This window comes from Lolium rigidum, chromosome 7 (genome assembly GCF_022539505.1).
Source record: "Lolium rigidum isolate FL_2022 chromosome 7, APGP_CSIRO_Lrig_0.1, whole genome shotgun sequence".
NCBI classification, from domain to species: Eukaryota; Viridiplantae; Streptophyta; class Magnoliopsida; order Poales; family Poaceae; genus Lolium; species Lolium rigidum.
In genome coordinates this window covers 184,200,723-184,227,597 of record NC_061514.1, presented here as the reverse complement: position 1 = coordinate 184,227,597, position 26,875 = coordinate 184,200,723, and the positions used below count along the sequence as shown (strand labels likewise).

General features: G+C 44.0%; 1 protein-coding gene across 1 annotated transcript; it reads right to left on the bottom strand.

Moving 5' to 3' along the window:
• Positions 1-9,473: 9,473 nt before the first annotated feature.
• On the bottom strand, positions 9,474-10,031 carry LOC124672365. The gene has a single exon (XM_047208603.1). The coding sequence runs from the start codon at positions 10,029-10,031 to the stop codon at positions 9,474-9,476; it is 558 nt and encodes a 185-aa protein (XP_047064559.1).
• Positions 10,032-26,875: the final 16,844 nt, after the last annotated feature.

Genomic DNA, 26,875 nt, shown 5'->3' with positions numbered 1-26,875 from the left:
CCGGATCGATGTGTGAGTAGTTCACCCCTGGACTATGGGTCCATAGTAGTAGCTAGATGGTTGTCTTCTCCTCATTGTGCTATCATGTTAGATCTTGTGAGCTGCCTATCATGATCAAGATCATCTATTTGTAATCCTACATGTTGTGTTTCTTGGGATCCGATGAATATTGAATACTATGTCAAGTTGATTATCAATCTATCATATATGTTGTTTATGTTCTTGCATGCTCTGCGTTGCTAGTAGAGGCTCTGGCCAAGTTGATACTTGTGACTCCAAGAGGGAGTATTTATGCTCGATAGTGGGTTCATGCCTCCATTGAATCTGGGACAGATGACAGTAAAGTTCTAAGGTTGTGGATGTGTTGTTGCCACTAGGGATAAAACATCGATGCTTTGTCTAAGGATATTTGTGTTGATTACATTACGCACCATACTTAATGCAATTGTCTGTTGTTTGCAACTTAATACTAGAAGGGGTTCGGATGATAACCTGAAGGTGGACTTTTTAGGCATAGATGCATGCTGCATAGCGGTCTATGTACTTTGTCGTAATGCCCTGATTAAATCTCATAGTACTCATCATGATATATGTATGTGCATTGTTATGCCTTCTTTATTTGTCAATTGCCCAACTGTAATTTGTTCACCCAACATCTGTTTATCTTATGGGAGAGACACCACTAGTGAACTGTGGACCCCGGTCCAATTCTTTACATCTGAAATACAATATACTGCAATTGTTCTTTACTGTTCTTCGCAAACAAACATCATCATCCACACTATACATCTAATCCTTTGTTTACAGCAAGCCAGTGAGATTGACAACCTCATTGGGGCAAAGTACTTTGATTGTGTTGTGCAGGTTCCAGGTTGGCGCCGGAATCCCTGGTATTGCGCCGCACTACACTCCGCCACCAACAACCTTCACGTGTTCCTTGACTCCTACTGGTTCGATAACCTTGGTTTCTTACTGAGGGAAAACTTGCTGCTGTACGCATCACTCCTTCCTCTTGGGGTTCCCAACGGACGTGTGTCTCACGCGCCATCAAGCACTTTTTCTGGCGCCGTTGCCGGGGAGATCAAGACACGCTGCAAGGGGAGTCTTCCACATCCAATCTCTTTACTTTGTTTTTGTCTTGCTTTGTTTTACTTTATTTACTGCTTTGTTTGCTCTTATATAAAAAATACAAAAAAAATTAGTTGCTAGTTTTACTTTATTTACTGTCTTGTTCTCCATATTAAAAACACAAAAAAATTAGTTACTTGCATTTACTTTATTTAGTTTGCTTTATTTACTACTGCTAAAATGGGTACCGTTGAGAATACTAAGTTGTGTGACTTCACTAGCACAAATAATAATGATTTCTTATGCACACCTATTGCTCCACTCGCTACTACAGCAGAATTTTTTGAAATTAAACCTGCTTTACTAAATCTTGTTATGAGAGAGCAATTTTGTGGTGTTAGTTCTGATGATGCTGCTGCCCATCTTAATAATTTTGTTGAACTATGTGAAATGCAAAAGTATAAGGATGTAGATGGTGACATTATAAAATTAAAATTGTTTCCTTTCTCCTTAAGAGGAAGAGCTAAAGATTGGTTGCTATCTCTGCCTAGAAATAGTATTGATTCATGACTAAATGTAAGGATGCTTTTATTGGTAGGTATTATCCTCCCGCTAAAATTATATCTTTGAGAAGTAGCATAATGAATTTTAAGCAATTAGATAATGAACATGTTGCTCAAGCATGGGACAGAATGAAATCTTTGGTGAAGAATTGCCCTACCCATGGACTGACTACTTGGATGATCATCCAAACCTTTTATGCAGGATTGAATTTTTCTTCGCGGAACCTATTGGATTCAGCTGCTGGAGATACCTTCATGTCCATTACTTTGGGGGCGGCAACAAAGCTTCTTGATGATATGATGACAAATTACTCGAATGGCACACGGAAAGAGCTCCACAAGGTAAGAAGGTAAATTCGTTGAAGAAACCTCCTCCTTGAGTGATAAGATTGATGCTATTATGTCTATGCTTGTGAATGGTAGATCTAATGTTGATCCTAATAATGTTCCTTTAGCTTCATTGGTTGCCCAAGAAGAACATGTTGATGTGAACTTCATTAGAAGTAATAATTTCAACAACAATGCTTATAGGAATAATTCTGGTAACAACTATAGGCCATATCCTGCTGCTAATGGTAATAGTTATGGTAATTATTATGGGAATTCTTACAACAATATTAGGAGTGTACCCCCTGGTCTTGAAGCCATGCTTAAAGAATTTATTAGTACACAAACTGCTTTTAACAAATCTGTTGAAGAAAAGCTTGATAAAATTGATATTCTTGCTTCTAAGGTTGATAGTCTTGCCTCTGATGTTGATCTTTTAAAATTGAAAGTTATGCCTAATAAGGATATTGATAATAAAAAATTTACTACAGAAAATTCCATCCAAGTTCGAATTAATGAGAATATTAGATTGATGGCTGAATTGCATGCTAGGTGGGAAAGAGAAGAAAATGAAAAATTAGCTAAAGAGAATAATGTAGCTAAAGTTTGGACTATTACCACCACTAGTAATGATAATGCTCCACATGTTGCTACACCCCCTACTATCAATGGTAAAATAATTGGTGTAGGCAATGTTTCTACTCCTAGTGCAAAACGTGCAAAATTGCCTGAAACTGCTAAAACTGCTGAAACTATTTGTGATAAAACTGCTGAAATTTTTCAAAATATTGGGGACAATGACCCTATTGTTGTAGACCATAATGGTTTAGATTTTGATGATTGTCACATCTCTGAAGTTATAAAGTTCTTACAAAAACTTGCTAAAAGTCCTAATGCTAGTGCTATAAATTTGGCCTTTACAAAACATATTACAAATGCTCTCATAAAAGCTAGAGAGGAGAAACTAAAACTTGAAACTTCTATTCCTAGGAAGTTAGAAGATGGTTGGGAGCCCATCATTAAGATGAGGGTCAATGATTTTGATTGTAATGCTTTATGTGATCTTGGTGCAAGTATTTCTGTTATGCCTAAGAAAATCTATAATATACTTGACTTGCCACCATTGAAAAATTGTTATTTGGATGTTAATCTTGCTGATAATGCTATAAAGAAACCTTTGGGGAGGATTGATAATGTTCGTATTATGGTTAACAATAACCTTGTCCCCGTTGATTTTGTTGTCTTGGATATTGAATGCAATGCATCATGTCCCATTATATTGGGAAGACCTTTTCTTCGAACTGTTGGTGCCACCATTGATATGAAGGAAGGTAATATTAAATATCAATTTCCTCTCAAGAAAGGTATGGAACACTTCCCTAAAAAGAGAATGAAGTTACCTTATGATTCTATTATTAGAACAAATTATGATGTTGATGCTTCGTCTCTTGATAATACTTGATACACACTTTCTGCGCCTAGGCTGAAAGGCGTTAAGAAAAGCGCTTATGGGAGACAATCCATTATTTTACTTCTGCACTTTATTTTATATTTGAGTCTTGGAAGTTGTTACTACTGTAGCAACCTCTCCTTATCTTTATTTTATTGCATTGTTGTGCCAAGTAAAGTCTTTGATAGTTAAGTCAATACTAGATTTGGATTACTGCGCAGGAACAGATTTCTTGTTGTCACGAAATTGAGCCGCCCCTGCTGTAGAAAATTTATACAAATCTGCCAATTTACGTGCGTGATCCTCAGATATGTACGCAACTTTCATTCAATTTGGGCAATTTCATCTGAGGAAGTCTGGTGCCTCTAAAAAATTCGTCTTTACGGAGTGTTCTGTTTTGACAGATTCTGCCTTTTATTTCGCATTGCCTGTTTTGCTATGTTTGATGGATTTCTTTGTTCCATTAACTTTCAGTAGCTTCGTGCAATGTCCAGAAGTGTTAAGAATGATTATGTCACCTCTGAATATATGAATTTTCAATTATGCACTAACCCTCTAATGAGATTGTTTTGAGTTTGGTGTGGAGGAAGTTTTCAAGGGTCAAGAGAGAAGGATGATACAATATGATCAAGAAGAGTGAAAAGTCTAAGCTTGGGGATGCCCCCGTGGTTCATCCCTGCATATTTTAAGAAGACTCAGGCATCTAAGCTTGGGGATGCCCAAGGCATCCCTTCTTCATCGACAACTTATCAGGTCACCTCTAGTGAAACTATATTTTTATTCCGTCACATCTTATGTGCTTTACTTGGAGCGTCTGTTTGTTTTTGTTTGAATAAATTCGGATCCTAGCATTCTTTGTTTGGGAGAGAGACACGCTCTGTTGTTTCGTATGAACACATATGTTCTTAGCTTTACTTTTAATGTTCATTGCGAAAGTTGAACTATTTCATTCATTGTTATATGGTTGGAAACGGAAAATGCCGCATGTGGTAGATGGTTTAATGTCTTGAATAATTTGATACTTGGCAATTGTTGTGCTCATATAGATCATGTTTAAGCTCTTGCATCATGTACTTTGCACCTATTAATGAAGAACTACATAGAGCTTGTTAAAATTTGGTTTGCATGATTGGTCTCTAGAGTCTAGATATTTTCTGGTTAAGGTGTTTGAACAACAAGGAGATGATATAAAGTCTTATAATGCTTACGATATGTTCATATGTGAGTTTTGCTGCACCGTTTTATACTTGAGTTTGCTTCAAACAACCTTGCTAGCCTAGCCTTGTATTGAGAGGAACTCTTCTCGTGCATCCAAATCCTTGAGCCAATAACCATGCCATTTGTGTCCACCATACCTACCTACCACATGGTATTTCTCTGCCATTCCAAAGTACATTACTTGAGTGCTACCTTTAAAATTCTATCCTTTGTCTTTGCAATATATAGCTCATGGGAAAATAGCCTTAAAAACTATTGTGGTGAAGAATATGTACTTATGTGTCTTATTTCTTAATAAGTTGCTTGTTGAGCGGTAACCATGTTTCTGGGGACGCCATCAACTTTTCCTTTGTTGAATATCATGTGACTTGCTATGCATGTTCGTCTTGTCTGAAGTAAGGGCGATTTTCATGATCAAATGGTTTGAGTATGCATATTGTTAGAGAAGAACATTGGGCCGCTAACTAAAGCCATGATCCATGGTGGAAGTTTCAGTTTGGACAATCAATCCTCAATCTCTTATGAGAAGTTTAACTGTTGTTGAATGCTTATGCATTAAAGATGAGTCCATTATCTGTTGTCTATGTTGTCCCGGTATGGATGTCTAAGTTGAGAATAAACAAAAGCGAGAAATCCAATGCGAGCTTTCTCCTTAGACCTTTGTACAGGCGGCATAGAGGTACCCCTTTGTGACACTTGGTTGAAACATATGCTATGCAATGATAATCCATGTTAATCCAAGCTAATTAGGACAAGGTGCGAGCACTATTGGTATACTATGCATGAGGCTTGCAACTTATAGGATATCTTATACATAACACATATGCTTTATTACTACCGTTGACAAAATTGTTTCTTGTTTTCAAAATGAAAAGATCTAGCACAAAAATAGTAATCCATGCTTCCCTCTGCGAAGGGCCATTCTTTTACTTTATTGTTGAGTCAGTTTACCCATTCTTTCTATCCCAGAAGCAAACACTTGTATTAACTGTGTGCATTGATTCTTACATGTTTACTTATTGCACTTGTTATATTACTTTGTATTGACAATTATCCATGAGATATATATGTTGAAGTTGAAAGCAACCGCTGAAACTTATATCTTCCTTTGTGTTGCTTCAATGCCTCTACTAAGAATTTATTGCTTTATGAGTAACTCTTATGCAAGTCTTATTGATGCTTGTCTTGAAAGTATTATTCATGAAAAGTCTTTGTTATATGATTCATTTGTTTACTCATTATCTTCACCATTGCTTCGAATCGCTGCATTCATCTCATATGCTTTACAATAGTATGATCAAGATTATGATAGCATGTCACTTCAGAAATTATCTTTGTTATCGTTTGCCTACTCGAGGGCGAGTAGGAACTAAGCTTGGGGATGCTTGATACGTCTCAAACGTATCTATAATTTCTTATGTTCCATGCTACTTTTATGATGATACTCACATGTTTTACACACATTATATGTCATTATTATGCATTTTCTGGCACTAACCTATTGATGAGATGCCGAAGAGCCAATTGCTATTTTCTGCTGTTTTTGGTTTCAGAAATCCTAGTAAGGAAATATTCTCGGAATTGGACGAAATCAACGCCCAGAATCTTATTTTTCCACGAAGCTTCCAAAAGTCCGAAAGGGAAACAAAGTGGGGCGACGAGGCGACGCCACGCCAGGGCGGCGCGGCCCTGTTGTGTGGGTCCCTCGCGTCGCCCCTAAACCTACCTCTCCGCCTATAAGAAGCCTTCGTCGATAATAACTCCAGTACCAAGAGCCACGATACGGAAAACCTTCCAGAGACTCCGCCGCCGCCAATCCCATCTCGAGGGATTCAGGAGATCGCCTCCGGCACCCTGCCGGAGAGGGGAATCATCTCCCGGAGGTCTCTTCATCACCATGATTGCCTCCGGATCGATGTGTGAATAGTTCACCCCTGGACTATGGGTCCATAGCAGTAGCTAGATGGTTGTCTTCTCCTCATTGTGCTATCATGTTAGATCTTGTGAGCTGCCTATCATGATCAAGATCATCTATTTGTAAACCTACATGTTGTGTTTGTTGGGATCCGATGAATATTGAATATTATGTCAAGTTGATTATCAATCTATCATATATGTTGTTTATGTTCTTGCATGCTCTCCGTTGCTAGTAGAGGCTGCGGCCAAGTTGATACTTGTGACTCCAAGAGGAAGTATTTATGCTCGATAGTGGGTTCATGCCTCCATTGAATGCGGGACGATGATGAGAAAGTTCTAAGGTTGTGGATGTGTTGTTGCCACTAGGGAAAAAACATCGATGCTTTGTCTAAGGATATTTGTGTTGATTACATTACGCACCATACTTAATGCAATTGTCTCGTTGTTTGCAACTTAATACTTGGAAGGGGTTCGGATGATAACCTGAAGGTGGACTTTTTAGGCATAGATGCATGCTGGATAGCGGTCTATGTACTTTGTCGTAATGCCCTGATTAAATCTCATAGTACTCATCATGATATATGTATGTGCATTGTTATGCCTTCTTTATTTGTCAATTGCCCAATTGTAATTTGTTCACCCAACATCTGTTTATCTTATGGGAGAGACACCACTAGTGAACTGTGGACCCCGGTCCAATTCTTTACATCTGAAATACAATCTACTGCAATTGTTCTTTACTGTTCTTCGCAAATAAAAATCATCATCCACACTATACATCTAATCCTTTGTTTACAGCAAGCCGGTGAGATTGAAAACCTCACTGTTACGTTGGGGCAAAGTACTTTGATTGTGTTGTGCAGGTCCACGTTGGCGCCGGAATCCCTGGTGTTGCGCCGCACTACACTCCGCCACCAACAACCTTCACGTGTTCCTTGACTCCTACTAGTTCGATAACCTTGGTTTCTTACTGAGGGAAAACTTGCTGCTGTACGCATCACACCTTCCTCTTGGGGTTCCCAACGGACGTGTGTCTCACGCGCCATCAGTGACATCGACATGTAGTTGTAATTACATGCCCTAACCTCTCGACTTACTCCCGTACATGCCCTAACCTCTCGCCCCCGCGCGGGTGCGCCGCGCCACGCCAGGGCGACCGCCATCGCCTCTTCCTCTCGCCCCATGTGCGCCTTCCTCCCCCGCCGCCGCCCTAGGAGCGGCTATGCAAAGCCTTTATGGCGTGGCAGCGGCAGCGGACTCTCCTCGGCCTTGGATCGGTGGGCACGACGGCGGTGATCGGCCTGGCCCTCTCGGATGCGGCGGTGTAGGGAGACGGCGACACGTCGCGATCTGCAGGCATCCTACGTCGGCGATGAGGCGCTACTGGACTTCTCTTGCGTCATGAGGAATCCTAGGGCAGCACCCTAGGCATGGCAGTGGTGACCATCTTCTCCGTCGAAGGTGGTCGGCTGGATTGGGGGTTGGGTGTGGCGATCTCCTGATCTCACATCAAGTCCTAGCAGCGAGTTGGGGATGTGCAGCTGCCGGTAAAAACCGTGCTCCGACCTTGGTGGCGGGCGATGGCGACGTCACTCGTTGTACCCTTCTTGAGTCGTCGCAGTCTGTGTCTACTCACTCGTGCTGCTCCGGGGGAAACCCTAGATCTGGGTCTCCCAGATCGGACGATGGCGACGCTCTATGCGTCGTTCTACCTCTTGGGGCCTCATTTTTGGAGTAGCTGCTGGATGATGGTGGGTTGCGGTGTGGTGGTGTTCTTCTACCGCGTCGACGATGGTGTCTCGACGGCGTGGCGCATCGGAGTATCTGTGTTGGACGTGGGATGATGAACGCGCGCAGGATGGTGGTGCTGTCAGGCGTCATGGAGGCGTCGATGGCAGGTCTGACAAGGTCAATGCGGGGATCCCTCTTGGAGATGGGTTCGAGGAAGAAGGCGGTAGAGATTTTCATGGCGTGTGCAACGGCGTGCGCTGAGGGTCTACTTGACTGGGTGTGCTTCTCACCCGCCAATGGGCGGCTTGGGAAGGCATTCGGTTTTAGATGATGTGTGTTGATGTATTGTCAGGGTAATGGCCCTATTCATGGTCACCCCCTTCATCGTTCTTGTAGGTATAGCAAGTTGTTGCTAGAAAGGTGGCTTCGAGTTGATCTTTGTAGCTCCATTGTAAGGCTTTCTGAATAATCTAATAAAGAAAAGTTTTGGATGCAGAGGCTGGGGCTATGCTCTCATTTCGAGAGAAAAAATGTAGTTGTAATTATAGAGCACTGCGTCAACGACATGAAATTAACCCATAATGCGTGAAGATGCTTCGTTGCCGTGGAACATCACCGAACAACCGGTTCACAAATACTACCTTTGTCCATCTTTTGATGTTAAAAGTTTGTCTAAATTCAAATGCATCTAGACATTCTTTAGTGCATAGATAGATTTAAATTTAGACGAGTTATCGAATATCTATTAATGGACGGAGGGAGTAGAACATTTATCTCGCCCATGTAGAGGTTGCACGGCTTGTAACCGCCTCCGGCTTCGTTGCCATGGTTTGAGGCATCCCGGTGTGCATTTTCTTTTGGTCGGGCAGCCCTAAAGAACCCACCCGTGAAGATGCCCTAACGAAGAAGATGGGACAAGAAAAGCACGTGCGTTTTCAGTCAAAATTCAGAGCATTTTGATTGTGTTACCTCCATTGACTCGTTTGTACAACACCAACTCAACTAGCACGAGCAAAATTGTTTCCTACTGATTACAGATTAGTACGATTGTCCTCAGTCCTCACACTCCGCACAGTCCGTCAGCTCTCAGAATCCGACAGCCGCCTACTCGATTCCGTATGTTCGCGTCATTCCTTGTTCAGCTGTTCTGTATCAAGAATGGTCGGAGAGCCTCAAATTCTAAGGTTGGAAGTCTGGAATCACTCCGCACACTCAGGAATGGCTGTCAGATCAGGCGCGAACCGCGTCTGCATCCTCCCGGCGCTTTTCGCGCGCGCTACCTGCCGCCTCTTCGCCGCCAGCGCCGGCACGGTCTTGTAGGCGGCGGTCTGGTCGACCTTCTCCTCCGGAGGGGCGAACACGAGCGGCGACACAGAGCCGGCGCGCCCCCGCCGGCCGCTGCTGGCTTTCTTGACGAGCGCGGCTGACGCCTTCACGGCGAGCGCGGCGATGTCCTCCCGGCGGAGCCCGTTGCGGCCTGCCTCTGCAGGGAGCACGAAGTATATCTGCCCCGGGCGGAGCTCCTCTGCCCCGCCCACGGCGGACACGGCGCCTTCGAACCCCATCGCGTCGGCGTCGCACAGGAACCAGCCGCCTCCTGCCTCGACAGATTCCTGGAGCACCTGCGCCGCTGTGGCCCGGGGCGGGTACTCCCGCAGCTCGCCCGTCGGCAGCAGCACCATCGCCGTCGACGCGGGAGCCCCATCGGCCTGCACCGCCGCCACAGCTGCCCCGCTGCTAGACATGCAGAGACCCATTGTCTTGGAGCTTGTTTGAGCTTCCAGCTGCTGCTGATGTGAAAATGTGTGATGTTGCGATGGAGGTGAATGTCTTGCAGAGCCAGTTATATATAGGAGGAGACCGACGGGCTGGCGTTTGCCTGGGGCCAGGACAGGACGTCGACTCGTAATATTTTTTCCGTTTCTCAAGTATCCATCGATCACTTTCTCTATGTTGCTACCTGGTCTGGTAGTGGGAGCTGCGTGTACGTGGTGAATACGTACTCCCTGCAGACTCGTCAGATGCCGCTAAAGACAGTGAGATCTGCACACGGCGTGCAACCGCGGTAGTTTGCCCGTATTTTACACTACTCTGGTTCAGTTAAGCAACACTAGCCATAGTCAAATGATATTTTTACCTAAAAACGAATATTAAAATATTAAAAAAATTTGGAGAAAAATGTAGATAGTATACCTCCACATTTTATGTTCTCGTTTACAGTCCCATAGTCAAATGATTATTTTTTTTGTGGCCTGTGCAAAAAAAAAAAGACAAACAAGTGTCTAGCAAAAAACCTTATTTAAGCATGGAATTTTGTCCTTTTGCAGTGGGAGCCACATAAAAACTCACTTTTTTCTTAAACGACTTCATGAACACATATGATGTGGAGATGTATGCTCAATATTTTATTTTCAATTTTTTTTGAGAACTTTGAATATGTTTAAAATGTATTTTAAATAAAGGAAGCATAAGCACCATGTGTGTGTGTGGGGGGGGGGGGGGGGTAGGAGTATGGCCGTGAGTGTGAAGTAGGCCGATGACTAAACTATGTACTATCAAGTGGTAATTTAGCAACCGCATGGTCCGGAAGGACCGGAGCGACACGAAAATCTTACGTGCCGAGCATATTGTAGGTTGACTACGATGCACGAGCAGGCTTTTTCCTGGTGTTGAAGATGCCAAGCCACACGCATGTTCCGACGGTGGTGATTTCGGCCGCGAAACTGCCCACGGGCCACAGTTGGACTTTGATGAAGCATGCTGAGCTTAGATTGGCACAACGACAACGAGGCATCTCGACAGCGGCGGAACACGGACCTACGTGGGTCGGCGGTGGTGATGAGAGGGGATGTGGCGGCAGGAACTAGTGGAGGAAGAAATGAGTGATGAACTATGCGTCCTACACCTCTTTATATAGTAGTGCGATGACAAAATGATAGCGGGGAAAACCGACGGGGAGGAACTAACATGGAGAAAGTTGAGGGAGAAGTAGGCAAGAAACCCCTTTGCCGTGAGGCAGGGAGAAGCACACGGCAAAGGGGTGCCTTACACACGGCAAATGCACCTCTTTCCCGTGTGCCTCTCCACAGTACACGACAAAGGAAACGCGGGAAAATCCCTCCACGCGGGCGGAAAATGGGCATTGAAGTGGCTCTAAAAGCTTTGCCGTGTAGAGGACACACGCCAAAGCCATGTTGTCGTAACAGGTCCGTTAGATGTGGCCGGCAGGGACACGTGTCGCGCCCCTTTGCCGTGCAATTTTGTTGTTGTGTTTTTTCCCTCTTTGTCGTGTATTTTGTCCAACTTTCACCATGTTTATCTCCGTTGCTAGGTACCGATATGTGTCGAACACGACAAAGGTCATCTTTGCCGTGTACCGATATGTTTGGAACACGACAATGGCATATTTTCTAGCAGTGATTCCACGTCAATCATAGGGGAAAAATTGTATACCTTTTGGACATACTCCATGCATTTCTTAAAAACAAGACATATACATTTAGTCAAAAAAATTAAACCATGCGAAGTTTGGCCAAACGTTATAAAAATACTATTAACCTTTACAACTTCAGATTAATCTTACTAGATACACCATTAAATAGATTTTATTGATGTACAATAAAAAAATACTCATACGTAACACAACAGTTTAGAAAATAGTACATGTATATACCTCTAATGGTGTATCTAATGAGATTATTTCTCGCAAAAAAAAAGTGTATACCTCTAATGAAGGTCTACGGTGTTAATAGTGTGGATACAGCCGTAATGTTATTAGGACATTGCGTTGTTGCAGATACTGGATGTAATTGGTATCTTCTAATATTAATACATTCCCTTTATCGATAAATAGTGTGGATACATGAAGGGTACAAGAAAATCCGCTCTTGCATAGGCGCTAGTGGCTTTACTTGGCAACGACAGCCGTGTAAAAACCACATGGCTGAAACAATGCGAGTGGCGGGGCGGATAGGAACGAGCATGGCGATTGGTCAGGGGTTGATATGGTTAACAAAGTTTGTTGGATCGGTCAGACGCAGCAACCTCCTGAGGCTTTTCTTCCTATCCAGTTGGAACGGAAAAACACATTCATGAGTAGATTACTGATAGTGATACTGCCTACATATTGCACTAGAGTTATATAGTTTCATACTGTATATCTTAGCACAATAGTATATTGTCGCTTTAGTATTCTTTCGGGGGGCGGGGGCCACGAGTAGGTAAAGCCTCCATGGTCTGAATTGGATTCAGGTAGATATGAATCTTGTGATACGGATCAGATTATTAATTACTCTAGCATATATGATTGATATGTGAGCTTTGTTATACGGTTAATGGAAAGGATTGTTGGCTTAAGGTTAATGGAAATGATTGTTGGCTTAAAAGAACATGTGGCTGCAGAGTCATTCTAATCCATAGTTGTTTGCAGGGTTAATCTATTAGGCTGAATGGCTGACCAACCACCACTATGTTTTACATCCTTGGCTACAGGCAACTGCAAAAGAAGGATTAACCCTAATTGCACTTTTGGAGTAAAATATCGTTGATTAGCGCCCTTTTCTAGAGCTTATCTTCTCTTTCTTACGAAGCCAACTGAAAATAAGATAGTACAAAAGAGCACTGCATCAACCCAAATGCTTTGTGTTGTCTAACATCATATATGTTTACCGCATAATCTTCACCACAAGTAATAGAACTCACGACCAAGGATTAGAAGGATTAGGATCTTACATGCACACACCTTGTACAATCTGACCATCAATGTTTAAACTCCAGGTCTTCCTCGCAAAATATAGTCTAGGATCTTGATATGTATTTCAAAAGTAAATATGATCCTACACAGTAAAATACAAACATTTATTCACTCAATGGTCTCTAAACCTTTTGCTAGATAGCTTATTTACCATTTTGTGTCTGCAAATACTTATCTATCACGCACACTATTCAGTGGTGGAGGACGAAAATAATCTGATGTAGGATCAACTCTAAAAAATAATGCAAAAGTTAAAATATTTCCAAGACATTAGCAAAACATCTAGTACAATAAGAAATAGAAACATATTTAATATTTGTAGATACTAAAAACAGATCTATAATGAATTATTAATGACACATATAATTCTTAGGTAATGGCAAAGCTTTATCAGTTTGTTGAATATATTCGGTAAGTTAATCAATCAAAACATTTGAATATCTCTTGCTCGATGCACCACATCATCAGGTCATCAAGAAGCCATCATTGTGTAACTCGGTCTTGATGATCTTTGTGTTATCATCGCCATCGGTTAATGGAATGCCAGCTCAATGTGGGGTGATAAACCGTACGAAATATGATGCGCCTTTCAAATATCAAAAAGACAATCTCTAAAGTCTTCAATTATCTATGTACGAGGTACGGCAGGAGAGACCTGGACGAGGCGATTCTAAGGCGGCGCTAAGAACCCATCTAGGGTTTCGTCCCTCTCGACAGCGACGCTGCTGGTCCGCTCCGCCTCCGGAGGCCTTAGGGCCTTGGAGGTGTGGCGGACGGTAGCCCCTCGCCGGTGGGAAGGTTTTTTGTTTTTTGTTTAGCTTATTTTCAGTGTCTTCTTCGAGATGGTGAGGAAATGGCTACATCTTGATGTCAGAATAAGGTCCTCCCCACCCTATCCTCGCTCCGGTGGTGCGTCTAGCACCGGCAGAGGGCGCGTGGAGTTGTCTGTCCGGCGGATCTCCTGGGATCCGATCCGTTTCTATGTTCATTGGTGTGATTTCAGACCGGTCTCTTCCGATCTACAATTGTCATTATTGGCGACGGTTGCTGCTCTGGTGCGCTGGTTCTTTGGAGCCTTAGCACGACGACTTCTGTATGTATACTACAGCAAGCTCTACTGCGACAAGCTTTGCCTGGCTCCAGTGATTGAGGGGCGAGGACTACGGCGCGCCTTCTACCCGCGCTAGTGTTTGTAGTTGTCGCTAGGTGGTCCAATAGCCTCTTTGTAATTATTATTACTTTTAGATTTTTCTGTACTGGAATTTTCGCAATTTTTTTTTATCTATGTACGAACAATGAATAGATCAAGGTTATCTTCTATATACTCATGCTCGTAATTATAGGAAATATAATGATAAATTTATGTAAGACAAGCAACTCTTTCTAGAACACAGTACAAGCAGAGGCTCACACATGCATGTACGATCACTCCTATGAATGAACGCACACGTAGGCTGACACGTATGAGTGTCTCCAAAGGACCGAGCCGGCAGATCTTGAGGTTGACAAAGTTATTACAGGCGCATCGATGTTAACGGGTACATCACCTACCATTTAAAAAATAGTGTCGGTTAAATCCAGGTAAATGCGAACACCCATCCCAAGTCTAGGGCTTGAATCTGAGTGGACTGGTTCCACCACAACGAACCTAACCACCAGAGCCAAGCTCTGTTTCTTTGTTGTAAGACGAGCAAACTTGATCACACTGAACCAAAACAATGAGTTCCATGAAATTCTTAAGCAACTCAGAGGATAGCTCATTGAGTTATGGTCAAAATCTGCTATGTGGGCGTACATGCTTCCCAATTTCAAAAGTGTAACCACTTGGCCATATGACGATGGCCTAACCATGATACAGTAATGGCCATGCTTCGCTGTTTCTAGGTGAGCTGACTGAAAACTCTACCACCTGAAACTGCAATCACGTTTCTAGTTGCAGTTAAAGCCCATTGTACAAGTTGTAGTACTCGCACGTCGGAAAGATGGCAGGCGCCAACATTAATGTGAGCACCAGGGACTAGCCGGTGCGCGGCCTGTTCGCCGCAACCTAAAACTGCAAACCCGATGGGGATGGCGGCGCGGCGGCGCGGCGACGCTGTCCAGGTAGCTAGGTGCCCAATGCCCAAGTTGACCTCGAAGCGTTCGAACCACTTCTATCCGTGCTAGCTTTCCTAGTAGTACGTGCACAGCTACACGGTGTGAGCACGATAAACAAAAAAGGAGAATACGTGTAGCTACGTATCTTTTGGTCGCTTTGTGCAAGCTGCCATGGATGGCGTCGGATGACTTCACGACTGACGCAGTCGATAGCACACAGGTTTCTTTCACGTGCAAGTGTAGTTAGGCTAGCTCACCATACGGCATTGCTAGAAAGTGCAATGCAGGCGGCACACGTTGCTGGCTACATGCGCGGACGAGCCGATCGATGGTCCCGGAGACGCGGGCAACAAATTTTACATATTTTCGTGTAAAATGGATGGGCCAAAAATCAATAAACCTACATTCTAAGAGCAAGGATAATAGTGTTGCCAGCAACTGGCTATAACAGTTTGTCATGTTATCTACAGTAGTCAATAGCTAGCATCTACAATGGTAGACCATAAAAGTGTAGTACTTTTATAATATATATATATGGCTAACTTTTTACTCTCACAAAGTGTTTAGCACCACGTGCTAGAGCTCGCTCTTGCACAAGATAACACTTCCATTCTCCCTCCTAATTGATCTCTCTCCACCAAGTAAACAAAATATAATATTTTATCTCTTATAGCTAGCTAACTTGATCTTATTATACTTGCTCTAGAACGTGTCTATATACATGGATTTACGGAAAAAGATATTCATTTGGCCTCTAAATACTTATCGTAGATTTGGTGAATTAGAAATATTTTTTCTTACATGTTGACTAAAATGCCACAAATATTAGAATAAGATGGAAGTACTTAAAAGGTTTTACATTAGTGAACAGATCAAGTAGAAAAAAAATGATAATATTCTTCTTTTCGTTTTTGGAAACAAAGAATGAAAAATGGTCACTTGTTGAACCAAGAAGAAAGATGGTTCAGTGTAATATCCCAGGTTTAGAGACGATCGAGGGGTAGAATTTAAAAAGGGATGTGCATTGCATCGTAAAATCTGGGGAAATTTCGCGCTTTTAAAGAAAAACTACATCGAAGGGGGACAAGTTTCTCTCTCGACACCTTACAGGGTTAGGCTTTCGAGAGTGCGATAAATTTGGACCTCAGTTAACTCAATTAGTGTTTTCGAGAAGAGAGGGGAACATATGTCATCTCAATTTAAGTTGCATGATTGAATTCAAATAAGTTATGTTTGAATTTCAAATTCAAACATTAATTAAATACATTATAATTCAAAATAGGGATAATTCATTGAATAATTGAATAATTAAGAACATAAAAGAATATAACACATAAGCAAAGCTCAATAGAGAAACCTTGAGCTTTATTGATTAACACACAAGTTACAAAGTCATTTACAATATTCTTTTGAATTATAATTATTACAACACATTACAGAAATCAAATAAATGAAAAGGAAAATGAAAATTACAAAGATACATAAATGGCTAAACTACTAGCTAATTCATCAAGAAGTTCTTGATCAACAAGTGATGAAGATCTCCTTAATCATCTTCTTAAACCCTGCATAAAGAAACAACAAAGACAAACACTTGGATTATGCCAAGTGGCAATGCCACTTGGCAGGTTAGAGAAGAAATGGAAATTTGGGGATAATACCAAAACCCTGCCGAGCTGATCCACCACAAGCTCAAGTTTCAAGCCACACACACACAGGCAGCTCACTAGGCTGTGTGCATGCACAACAACACACACAGGCCAGGGAGGGTCACCAAAGTGACAAGCTTGCTGTCGACCAAGGAAGCAAGGTACAAGGCAGTATATAAACTTTTAACAGCCAAACCCTAGGAATCCGTCGACAGGATTGATACGTCTCAAACGTATCTATAATTTCTTATGTTCCATGCTAGTTTTATGACAATACTCACATGTTTTATACACACTTTACATCATTTATACGCATTTTCCGGCACTAACCTATTAATGAGATGCCGAAGCGCCAGTTCCTGTTTTGTGCTGTTTTTGGTTTCAGAAATCCTACACAGGAAATATTCTCGGAATTGGACGAAACGAACGCATAGGGTCTTATTTTTCCACGGAGCTTCCAGAAGACCGAAGAGGATACGAAGTGGGGCCATGAGGCGCCCTAACCATAGGGCAGCGCGGCCAGCATGGGGCCCGCACCGGCCTATGGTGTGGGGCCCCCGTGCCTCCTCCGACTCTGCCCTTCCGCCTACTTAAACTCTTCGTCGCGAAAACCCTATTACCGAGAGCCACGATACGGAAAAAGTTCCAGAGACGCCGCCGCCAATCCCATCTCGGGGGATTCAGGAGATCGCCTCCGGCACCCTGCCGGAGAGGGGAATCATCACCCGAGGACTCTACATCACCATGATTGCCTCCGGACTGATGTGTGAGTAGTTCATCCTTGGACTATGGGTCCATAGTAGTAGCTAGATGGTTGTCTTCTCCTCATGTGCTATCATGTTAGATCTTGTGAGCTGCCTATCATGATCAAGATCGTCTATTTGTAATGCTACATGTTGTGTTTGTTGGGATCCGATGAATATGGAATACTATGTCAAGTTGATTATTGATCTATCATATATGTGTTGTTTATGATCTTGCATGCTCTCCGTTGCTAGTAGAGGCTATGGCCAAGTTGATACTTGTGACTCCAAGAGGGAGTATTTATGCTCGATAGTGGGTTCATGCCTCCATTGAATCTGGGACATTGATAGAAAGTTCTAAGGTTGTGGATGTGCTGTTGCCACTAGGGATAAAACATCAATGCTTTGTCTAAGGATATTTGTGTTGATTACATTACACACCATACTTAATGCAATTGTCTGTTGTTTGCAACTTAATACTGGAAAGGGTGCGGATGCTAACCCGAAGGTGGACTTTTTAGGCATAGATGCATGCTGGATAGCGGTCTATGTACTTTGTCGTAATGCCCTAAGTAAATCACATATTAGTCATCATGATATGTATGTGCATTGTTATGCCCTCTCTATGTGTCAATTGCCCAACTGTAATTTGTTCACCCAACATGCTATTTCTTATTGGAGAGACACCACTAGTGAACTGTGGACCCCGGTCCATTCTTTTACATCTGAAATACAATCTACTGCAAACTCTATTCTCTGTTGTTCTTCACAAGCAAACATCATTCTCCACACCATACGTTTAATCCTTTGTTTACAGCAAGCCGGTGAGATTGACAACCTCACTGTTAAGTTGGGGCAAAGTATTTTGGTTGTGTTGTGCAGGTTCCACGTTGGCGCCGGAATCCCTGGTGTTGCGCCGCACTACACTCCTCCACCAACAACCTTCACGTGGCCTTCATCTCCTACTGGTTCGATAACCTTGGTTTCTTACTGAGGAAACTTGCTGCTGTACGAATCACACCTTCCTCTTGGGGTTCCCAACGGACGTGTGCTTCACGCGCCATCAAGCTCTTTTTCTGGCGCCGTTGCCGGGGAGATCAAGACACGCTGCAAGGGGAGTCTCCCACATCCAATCTCTTTACTTTGTTTATTGTCTTGCTTTATTTTATTTTATGTTTGTTTGCTTTCTTTATATCAAAAACACAAAAAAATTAGTTACTTGCTTTACTTTATTTAATTCTGTTCTGCTTAGTTTATTTTTATTACTGTTAAAATGAATACTCCTGAGAACACTAAGTTGTGTGATTTCACTAGCACCAATAATAATGATTTTATATTCACTCCTATTGCTCCACCTGCTACTACAGCAGAATTTTATGAAATTAAACCTGCTTTACTAAATCTTATTATGAGAGAGCAATTTTCTGGTGTTAGTTCTGATGATGCTGCTGCCCATCTTAATAATTTTGTTGAACTTTGTGAAATGCAAAAGTATAAGGATGTAGATGGGGACATTCACTACAAGAAAAGTTGCCATGGCCGACGAAGTTGAAGTCGCGCCGTGGTTGCTGGTGTACCATGGCCGACGATTTTTGGTCCCTCCGTGGTGCATGTCAAAACTTTTTTTTCTCGTTTTTGAGGCCACCTAGCCCGACGAAAGCGGCCAAAACGTCGCGTATGGTGGCCCGGGACGTGGTGCATCTCGAAATCTCGGGTTCGCCGGCCGAGTCAACGCAAATCCGCACCGCCGAGGGATGTAGGGCCCGGATGGCAGCCTCTGCGGCATTGTTTTTTTCTCGATCGCGCCATCTCGTTCAACGTTCTCCGATCGAGCCGTTTACGATGCGGGATCATGGGTCCCGCATGTCATCCTCTATGAACCAAAATTCTTTCTATTCTTGGATTTTTTTGACCCCCGATTTACGGCTACTTCCTTTTTCTTTTGATCCCTTGCCGCCTTGGAAACGTTGAGACCGCTTGCTCGCTAAATGGGACCCACATGTCATCCTCTATGTGCAATCAACTTTCTTTTCTTGGAGTTTTTTTGGCACCTCAAATTTGGTCACTTGCCTTTTTCTTTCGATCCCCTGCCGCCTCTCAAACGGTGATACCGCTGTCTGCTAAATGGGACCCGCATGTCATCCTCTATGCACTATAAAACTTTCTTTTCTTGAATTATTTTTGGCACCTCATATTTGGTCACTTACCTTTTTCTTTCGATCCCCTGCCGCCTCTCAAACGGTGATACCGCTGCTGCTAAATGGGACCCGCATGTCATCCTCTATGTACTATAAAACTTTCTTTTCTTGGAGTTTTTTTTGGCACCTCAAATTTGGTCACTTGCCTTTTTCTTTCGATCCCCTGCCGCCTCTCAAACGGTGATACCGCTGCTTCTAAATGGGACCCGCATGTCATCCTCTATGTACTATAAAACTTTCTTTTCTTGAATTATTTTTGGCACCTCATATTTGGTCACTTGCCTTTTTCTTTCGATCCCCGCCGCCTCTCAAACGGTGATACCGCTGTCGCTAAATGGGACCCGCATGTCATCCTCTATGTACTATAAAACTTTCTTTTCTTGAATTATTTTTGGCTCCTCATATTTGGTCACTTGCCTTTTTCTTTCGATCTCATGCCACGTTTGAAACGTTGAGGAACCTGCTGGCTCATGGGACCCGCATGTCATCCTCTATGTGCTATAAATGTTTATTTTCTTTATTTTTTTCACCCTCTCGATTTTTGGCTATTTCCTTTTTCTTTTGATCCCCTGCCGCCTTGGAAACGTTGGGTAAGCTGCCGACTCATGGGACCCGCATGTCATCCTCTATGTACAATCAACTTTCTTTTTCTTTTGATCTCAAGCCGCATTTGAAACGTTGAGACCGCTGCTGCTAAATGGGACCCGCATGTCATCCTCTACGTACAATAAAGTTTCTTTTCTTGGATTATCTTTGGCTCCTGATATTTTGTCACTTGCCTTTTTCTTTCGATCTCATGCCGCCTTTGAAACATTGAGTAAGCTGCTGGCTCATTGGTCCCGCATGTCATCCTCTACGAACAATAAAAGTTTCCTTTCTTGGAGTTATTTTTTACCCCTAATTTCTGGCTATTTGCCTTTTTCTTTTGATCTCCTGCCCCCTCTGAAACGATGAGGACGGCTGTTGGCGGGTCGGTCCCACATGTCATCCTCTATGAACAATAAAAGTTTCCTTTGATGGATTTATTTTGAACCCCTAATTAATTTCTGGATATTTCCCGGCCGCCTTGGAATCGTTGAGGATGCTGCTGCCTCATGGGTCCCGCATGTCATCCTCTCAGAACGGTAAATGTTTATTTTCTTGGATTTTGTTGACCAAACGATTTTTGGCTTATTTTTTCTTTCGATCACCGCAGCCTTTAAAACGTTGAGGACGCCGCTGGCTCACGGGTCCCACATGTCAACCTCTATGAACAATAAACGCTGAGGATGCCGCTGCCTCATGGGTCCCGCATGTCATCCTCTCAGAACGAAAATGTTTCTTTTCTTGGATTTTTTACCAACAGATTTTTGGTTTATTTTTTCTTTCCATCCCCTGCCGCCTTTAAAACGTTGACGACGCTGTTGGCTCATGGGTCCCCGATGTCAACCTCCCCGTACAAGAAACATATGATACCTTGATTATTTTGCAGACAATAAACAATGTATTGCGCTCTGAGCTATTACAAACGGATAATTAAATCTTTATTTTTACATAAACAAACTTATATGTTGAATCTCCTTGTTTTTTTGTCTTTGCGAAGCATAGGACTTTCCTGTTTTTTTAGAAAATTCGGAACTTTCCTGTTTTGGAGTGGGCTGAAATTGTACGAGTCAAAAGGCCAAGCGGGATAGTTCGAAAACCCGGATGTCCGGATGCAGCCCAATTGAAATCTTTCTTCTTGGATTTTTTTCACCCCCGATTTCGGCTACTTCATTTTTCTTTTGGTTCACGTGCCGCCTTGGAAACGTTGAGACCGCTGCTGCAAAATGGGACCCGCATGTCATCCTCTACGTACAATAAAATTTCCTTTCTTGGATTATTTTTGGCTCCCGATATTTGGTCCCTTGCCTTTTTCTTTCGATCCCGTGCAGGCCTCTCAAACGGTGATACCGCTCGCTGCTAATTGGGACCCGCATGTCATCCTCTATGTACAATCAAGTTTCTTTTCTTGAATTATTTTTGGCTCATGATATTTGGTCACTTGCCTTTTTCTTTCGATCTCATGCCACGTTTGAAACGTTGAGGAACCTGCTGCTAAATGGGACCCGCATGTCATCCTCTATGTACTATAAAACTTTCTTTTCTTGGATTATTTTTGGCACCTCATATTTGGTACTTGACTTTTTCTTTCGATCCCCTGCTGCCTCTCAAACGGTGATACCGCTGCTGCTAAATGGGACCCGCATGTCATCCTCTATGTACTATAAAACTTTCTTTTCTTGGATTATTTTTGGCTCCGATATTTGGTCACTTGCGTTTTTTCTTTCGATCTCATGCCACGTTTGAAACTTTGAGGAACCTGCTTGCTCATGGGACCCGCATGTCATCCTCTATGTGCTATAAAAGTTTATTTTCTATGGTTTTTTTTCACTCTCTGATTTTTGTCTATTTCCTTTTTTCTTTTGATGCCCCGCCGCCTTGGAAACGTTGAGTAAGCTGCTTACACATGGGACCCGCATGTCATCCTCTATGTACAATCAAGTTTCTTTTCTTGAATTATTTTTGGCTCCTGATATTTCGTTACTTGCCTTTTTCTTTCGATCTCATGCCACGTTTGAAACGTTGAGGAACCTGCTGGCTCATGGGACCCGCATGTCATCCTCTATGTGCTATAAAAGTTTGTTTTCTTGGATTTTTTTTCACCCTCTGATTTTTGGCTATTTTCCTTTTACTTTTGATCCCCTGGCCCCTTTGAAACGCTGAGTAAGCTGCTGGCTCATGGGACCCGCATGTCAACCTCTATGTCCATCAACTTTCTTTTCTTGGATTTTTTTTGACCCCCTAATTTCTAGCTACTTTCTTTTTCTTTTGATCTCAAGCCGCATTTCAAACATTGAGACCGCTGCTGCAAAATGGGACCCGCATGTCATCCTCTATGTACAATAAATCTTGGATTATTTTTGGCACCTCATATTTGGTCACTTGCGTTTTTTCTTTCGATCTCATGCCGCCTTTGAAACGTTGAGTAAGATGCTCGGCTCATGGGTCCCCCATGTCATCCTCTACGAACAATAAAAGTTTCCTTTCTTGGAGTTATTTTTGACCCCTAATTTCGGCTATTTGCCTTTTTCTTTTGATCCCTGCCCCCTTTGAAACGATGAGGACGCTGTTGGCAGGTCGGTCCCACATGTCATCCTCTATGAACAATAAAAGTTTCCTTTGGTGGATTTATTTTTACCCCTAATTAATTTCTGGCTATTTCCTTTTTTTTCTTTTGATCCCCTGCCGCCTTGGAAACGTTGAGGATGTGTTGACTGCCAAAACCCACCGGCGGGCAGCGGCCTTGTCAACACCGTAGAGCCGGGAAGAGCCTAGAGCTGCGGCTGGCTGAGACCCCTCCGAGCGACGGCCCGCAATGCTCTTCTGGTCACACGCGGCGATGCGAAGTGCAAGGGCGTGCCACCTGACCTATACCCGGTCGGAAGGTGATGGGGATGCCTCGCTTAGTTTCTGCGTGGGCATACATGTAAACGTTAAATACGAGCCTCGATCGGCTCTCGGGTTATCCTCGTGAATCGGCTTAAAGAGCCGATCCACCCATGATTCGTACGGGGTGCACGAATACTTGGTGGTCCTGCTTGATCAAGATAAAGCTAATTAGATCTACGACGATTTAGGGTTTTCACCGCATAATCGGATCATCCTACTCCGGGTTGGGCCTCGCGGCCACGCACGGTGCTCGTAAGCCGATCCTAAACAAGGCCTAAAAACCAACATGAAGTTGATCCTCGGAACATCCTGTTTAGGACTTGCGAACGCCACCCTACGTGCCACTGGATCCTCCCCCCCCTTTGTAAGGCCTAACTATTGCAGATATTAAACTAATCCTTGTAGAACAAGGAGCAATCGTAACGGATCAGATCTACTAAATAATGATCAAGCGGGGTGCCGCCCCACACCTGAGATAGGTGTGAGGGCGGCTAGATATGCAAGGGTTGCACTACGTAAGCATGCTTAAACGAAGAACAATGCTAACCCTAACACATCTAATGATAACTACGTTGCTCGCCATCAAAAGCGCTTCGATACGAGCAACGCATGAACAACGTGGGGCTTGTCGCTGCCTAGATCGCAAGATGCGATCTAGGCAGCATGTCGCTTACCCGATAGAAACCCTCGAGACAGAAGGAGTTGGCGATGCGCCGAGATTGGTTTGTTTGGGGTTGAACGTGAGTTGTTGTTTATTCCATAAACCCTAGGTACATATTTATAGTCCAGGGGACTTTCTAATGTGGGCGTGCACCAAACCGTGCACGAGTAAGATTCTACTTTCTAAACTAAGATGCGATCTAATATTTTACGTGATACAAGGGCAATTAAACCCAACTTGGTATAACAGGCCGATTCACGTAATCCTCCATGTATATTTCTTTAAGCCCATCCTGATTGCGGCCCACCTCTGACTCGGTTAAATTCTGGTGATAACACATGCCCCCTGGTTTTGGAAATGGCATTTCCAAAATCATTACGCTTTCTTTCGTCGGGTCATGTCGTGGCGTGAACCGTCGCGAGTATCCGTCACCATGATGACTTGCCTTCTCAGCCTTCTCCGCGTGACTTGGCAGTCTTTTCTCTTTCTTTCAAGCACCACTTCCTCGGAAACCGCTGTGGCATTGAATTTTCACCATATCCCCTTTTATTTAACCGCTATGAACGGTTACGCTCGCATCCCCCTCGCATTAGCGGTCCAAAAGTCCTCCTGCGCCATCCTGTCTTCTTCCTCCTCCGCCCTATCGGATCCCTCCCGCCCGTCCTCCATGTCCCGCGAGCCGACGCCGGAGCACAACCCGGCGGCGGTCCATGCGGCCAACACCCGTCCGCGCCATTGCGGCCGGGGAGGAGTCGGACCATGACTTCTCCATCCGGTCCGAGGACGACCAGTCCTCGACGGACGGGGAGAGCGACCTCCGTTTCCTCGCCGACGGGGAATCGGAGGAGGAGAGCGACGACGATCGCTTCTCCTGGGACGACTTCACCTCCTCCGAGGGGGTGGGGGAGGAGGAAGAAGAGGAGGAGGACGACGACGACGACGACTCCCTCGAGGGCTATCCGCCAGCGAAGCGCCTCCGCATGTGGTGGGACGACGACAGCAGCGACGACGAAGACGGGGATGAAGCCCCCGTGGAGGGCTACGGGAGTAGCGACGAGGAGCCCATCGGCAGCAGTGCCGATGAGAGCTCTGAGGATGACGATGAGGGCAGCGACGGCCCGTAGATAGGACCTCTAGCATAGGGTCAGTAGTAGTAGATGGGGCAATGTATCCCCTAATATTTCCTTCTGGGAGCAATCAGCTCTTTGATGTAAGAAATCCCGCCTATTAATGAAGAACTTTTTCCTCAATTCGATTTTGCTGATTTCCTTTTGAGCTTAATTTAGCCGATCCTCTCTTATGCTGACCCTGCCGATTCGTCCCCTTTGCCAATGCGCAATGAGCCGATAGCAACGCATCGGTCCTTTGACATTCACCCTTCCATCCTTCAACTGATGATTCTCTTTCCAGTTTCAGAGATTCTCCTTCGCGAGCGCTCATCGTTTTGTGAAGAAGGTTGCAACAGAGATCAGCCGATGGTACCCCAATCGGTTCCTCAATAGAACATCTACCAGGCCTGTTGCCCCCCGAGTCTCAGCCAAGGCAAAACAGAGACAAGGATACGCAAATGAGCTGCACTGGACCTGGGCTTGATCGTGTGTGGGGAAGTTCCTTATGCGAGCCAGCCGATTTGAACACAAATCGGCTTCTCTAAGCGGAAAGCCTTCAAGGTGAGCTGCCCCCGAGCTTTCCCTTTGGTGGACCTGATGCAATCCATCTTTGACCTGATCCGCACGTCCAGGCTGCTCTTGGCCTTGTCCTTGAAGAGAGGACTGATGTCTGCTGCATCGGCTGTTTCTTGATTCTGAAGTCGATGCCTGCCGCATCGGCTGTGCTCGAAAATTTTCGAATTTTCATATATATTTTTTTTACGGCTGTCCCACCGGGCGTGCCAGAATGTGTTGACTGCCAAAACCCACCGGCGGGCAGCGGCCTTGTCAACACCGTAGAGCCGGGAAGAGCCTAGAGCTGCGGCTGGCTGAGACCCCTCCGAGCGACGGCCCGCAATGCTCTTCCGGTCACACGCGGCGATGCGAAGTGCAAGGGCGTGCCACCTGACCTATACCGGTCGGGAAGGTGATGGGGATGCCTCGCTTAGTTTCTGCAGGGCATACATGTAAACGTTAAATACGAGCCTCGATCGGCTCTCGGGTTATCTCGTGAATCGGCTCAAAGAGCCGATCCACCCATGATTCGTACGGGTGCACGAATACTTGGTGGTCCTGCTTGATCAAGATAAAGCTAATTAGATCTACGACGATTTAGGGTTTTCACCGCATAATCGGATCATCCTACTCCGAGGTTGGGCCTCGCGGCCACGCACGGTGCTCGTAAGCCGATCCTAAACAAGGCCTAAAAACCAACATGAAGTTGATCCTCGGAACATCCTGTTTAGGACTTGCGAACGCCACCCTACGTGCCATCGGATCCTCCCCCCTTTGTAAGGCCTAACTATTGCGGATATTAAACTAATCCTTGTAGAACAAGGAGCAATCGTAACGGATCAGATCTACTAAATGATGATCAAGCGGGTGCGCCCCACACCTGAGATAGGTGTGAGGGTGGCTAGATATGCAAGGGTTGCACTACGTAAGCATGCTTAAACGAAGAACAATGCTAACCCTAACACATCTAATGATAACTACGTTGCTCGCCATCAAAAGCGCTTCGATACGAGCAACGCATGAACAACGTGGGGCTTGTCTTTGCCTAGATCGCAAGATGCGATCTAGGCAGCATGTCGCTTACCCGATAGAAACCCTCGAGACGAAGGAGTTGGCGATGCGCCGAGATTGGTTTGTTTGGGGTTGAACGTGAGTTGTTGTTTATTCCATAAACCCTAGGTACATATTTATAGTCCGGGGACTTTCTAATGTGGGCGTGCACCAAACCGTGCACGAGTAAGATTCTACTTTCTAAACTAAGATGCGATCTAATATTTTACGGATACAAGGGCAATTAAACCCAACTTGGTATAACAGCCGATTCACGTAATCCTCCATGTATATTTCTTTAAGCCCATCCGATTG

Bases quoted from the DNA above. Each gene is read 5' to 3' on its own strand.
- LOC124672365 (XM_047208603.1), bottom strand. From the start codon at position 10,031: ATGGGTCTCTGCATGTCTAGCAGCGGGGCAGCTGTGGCGGCGGTGCAG.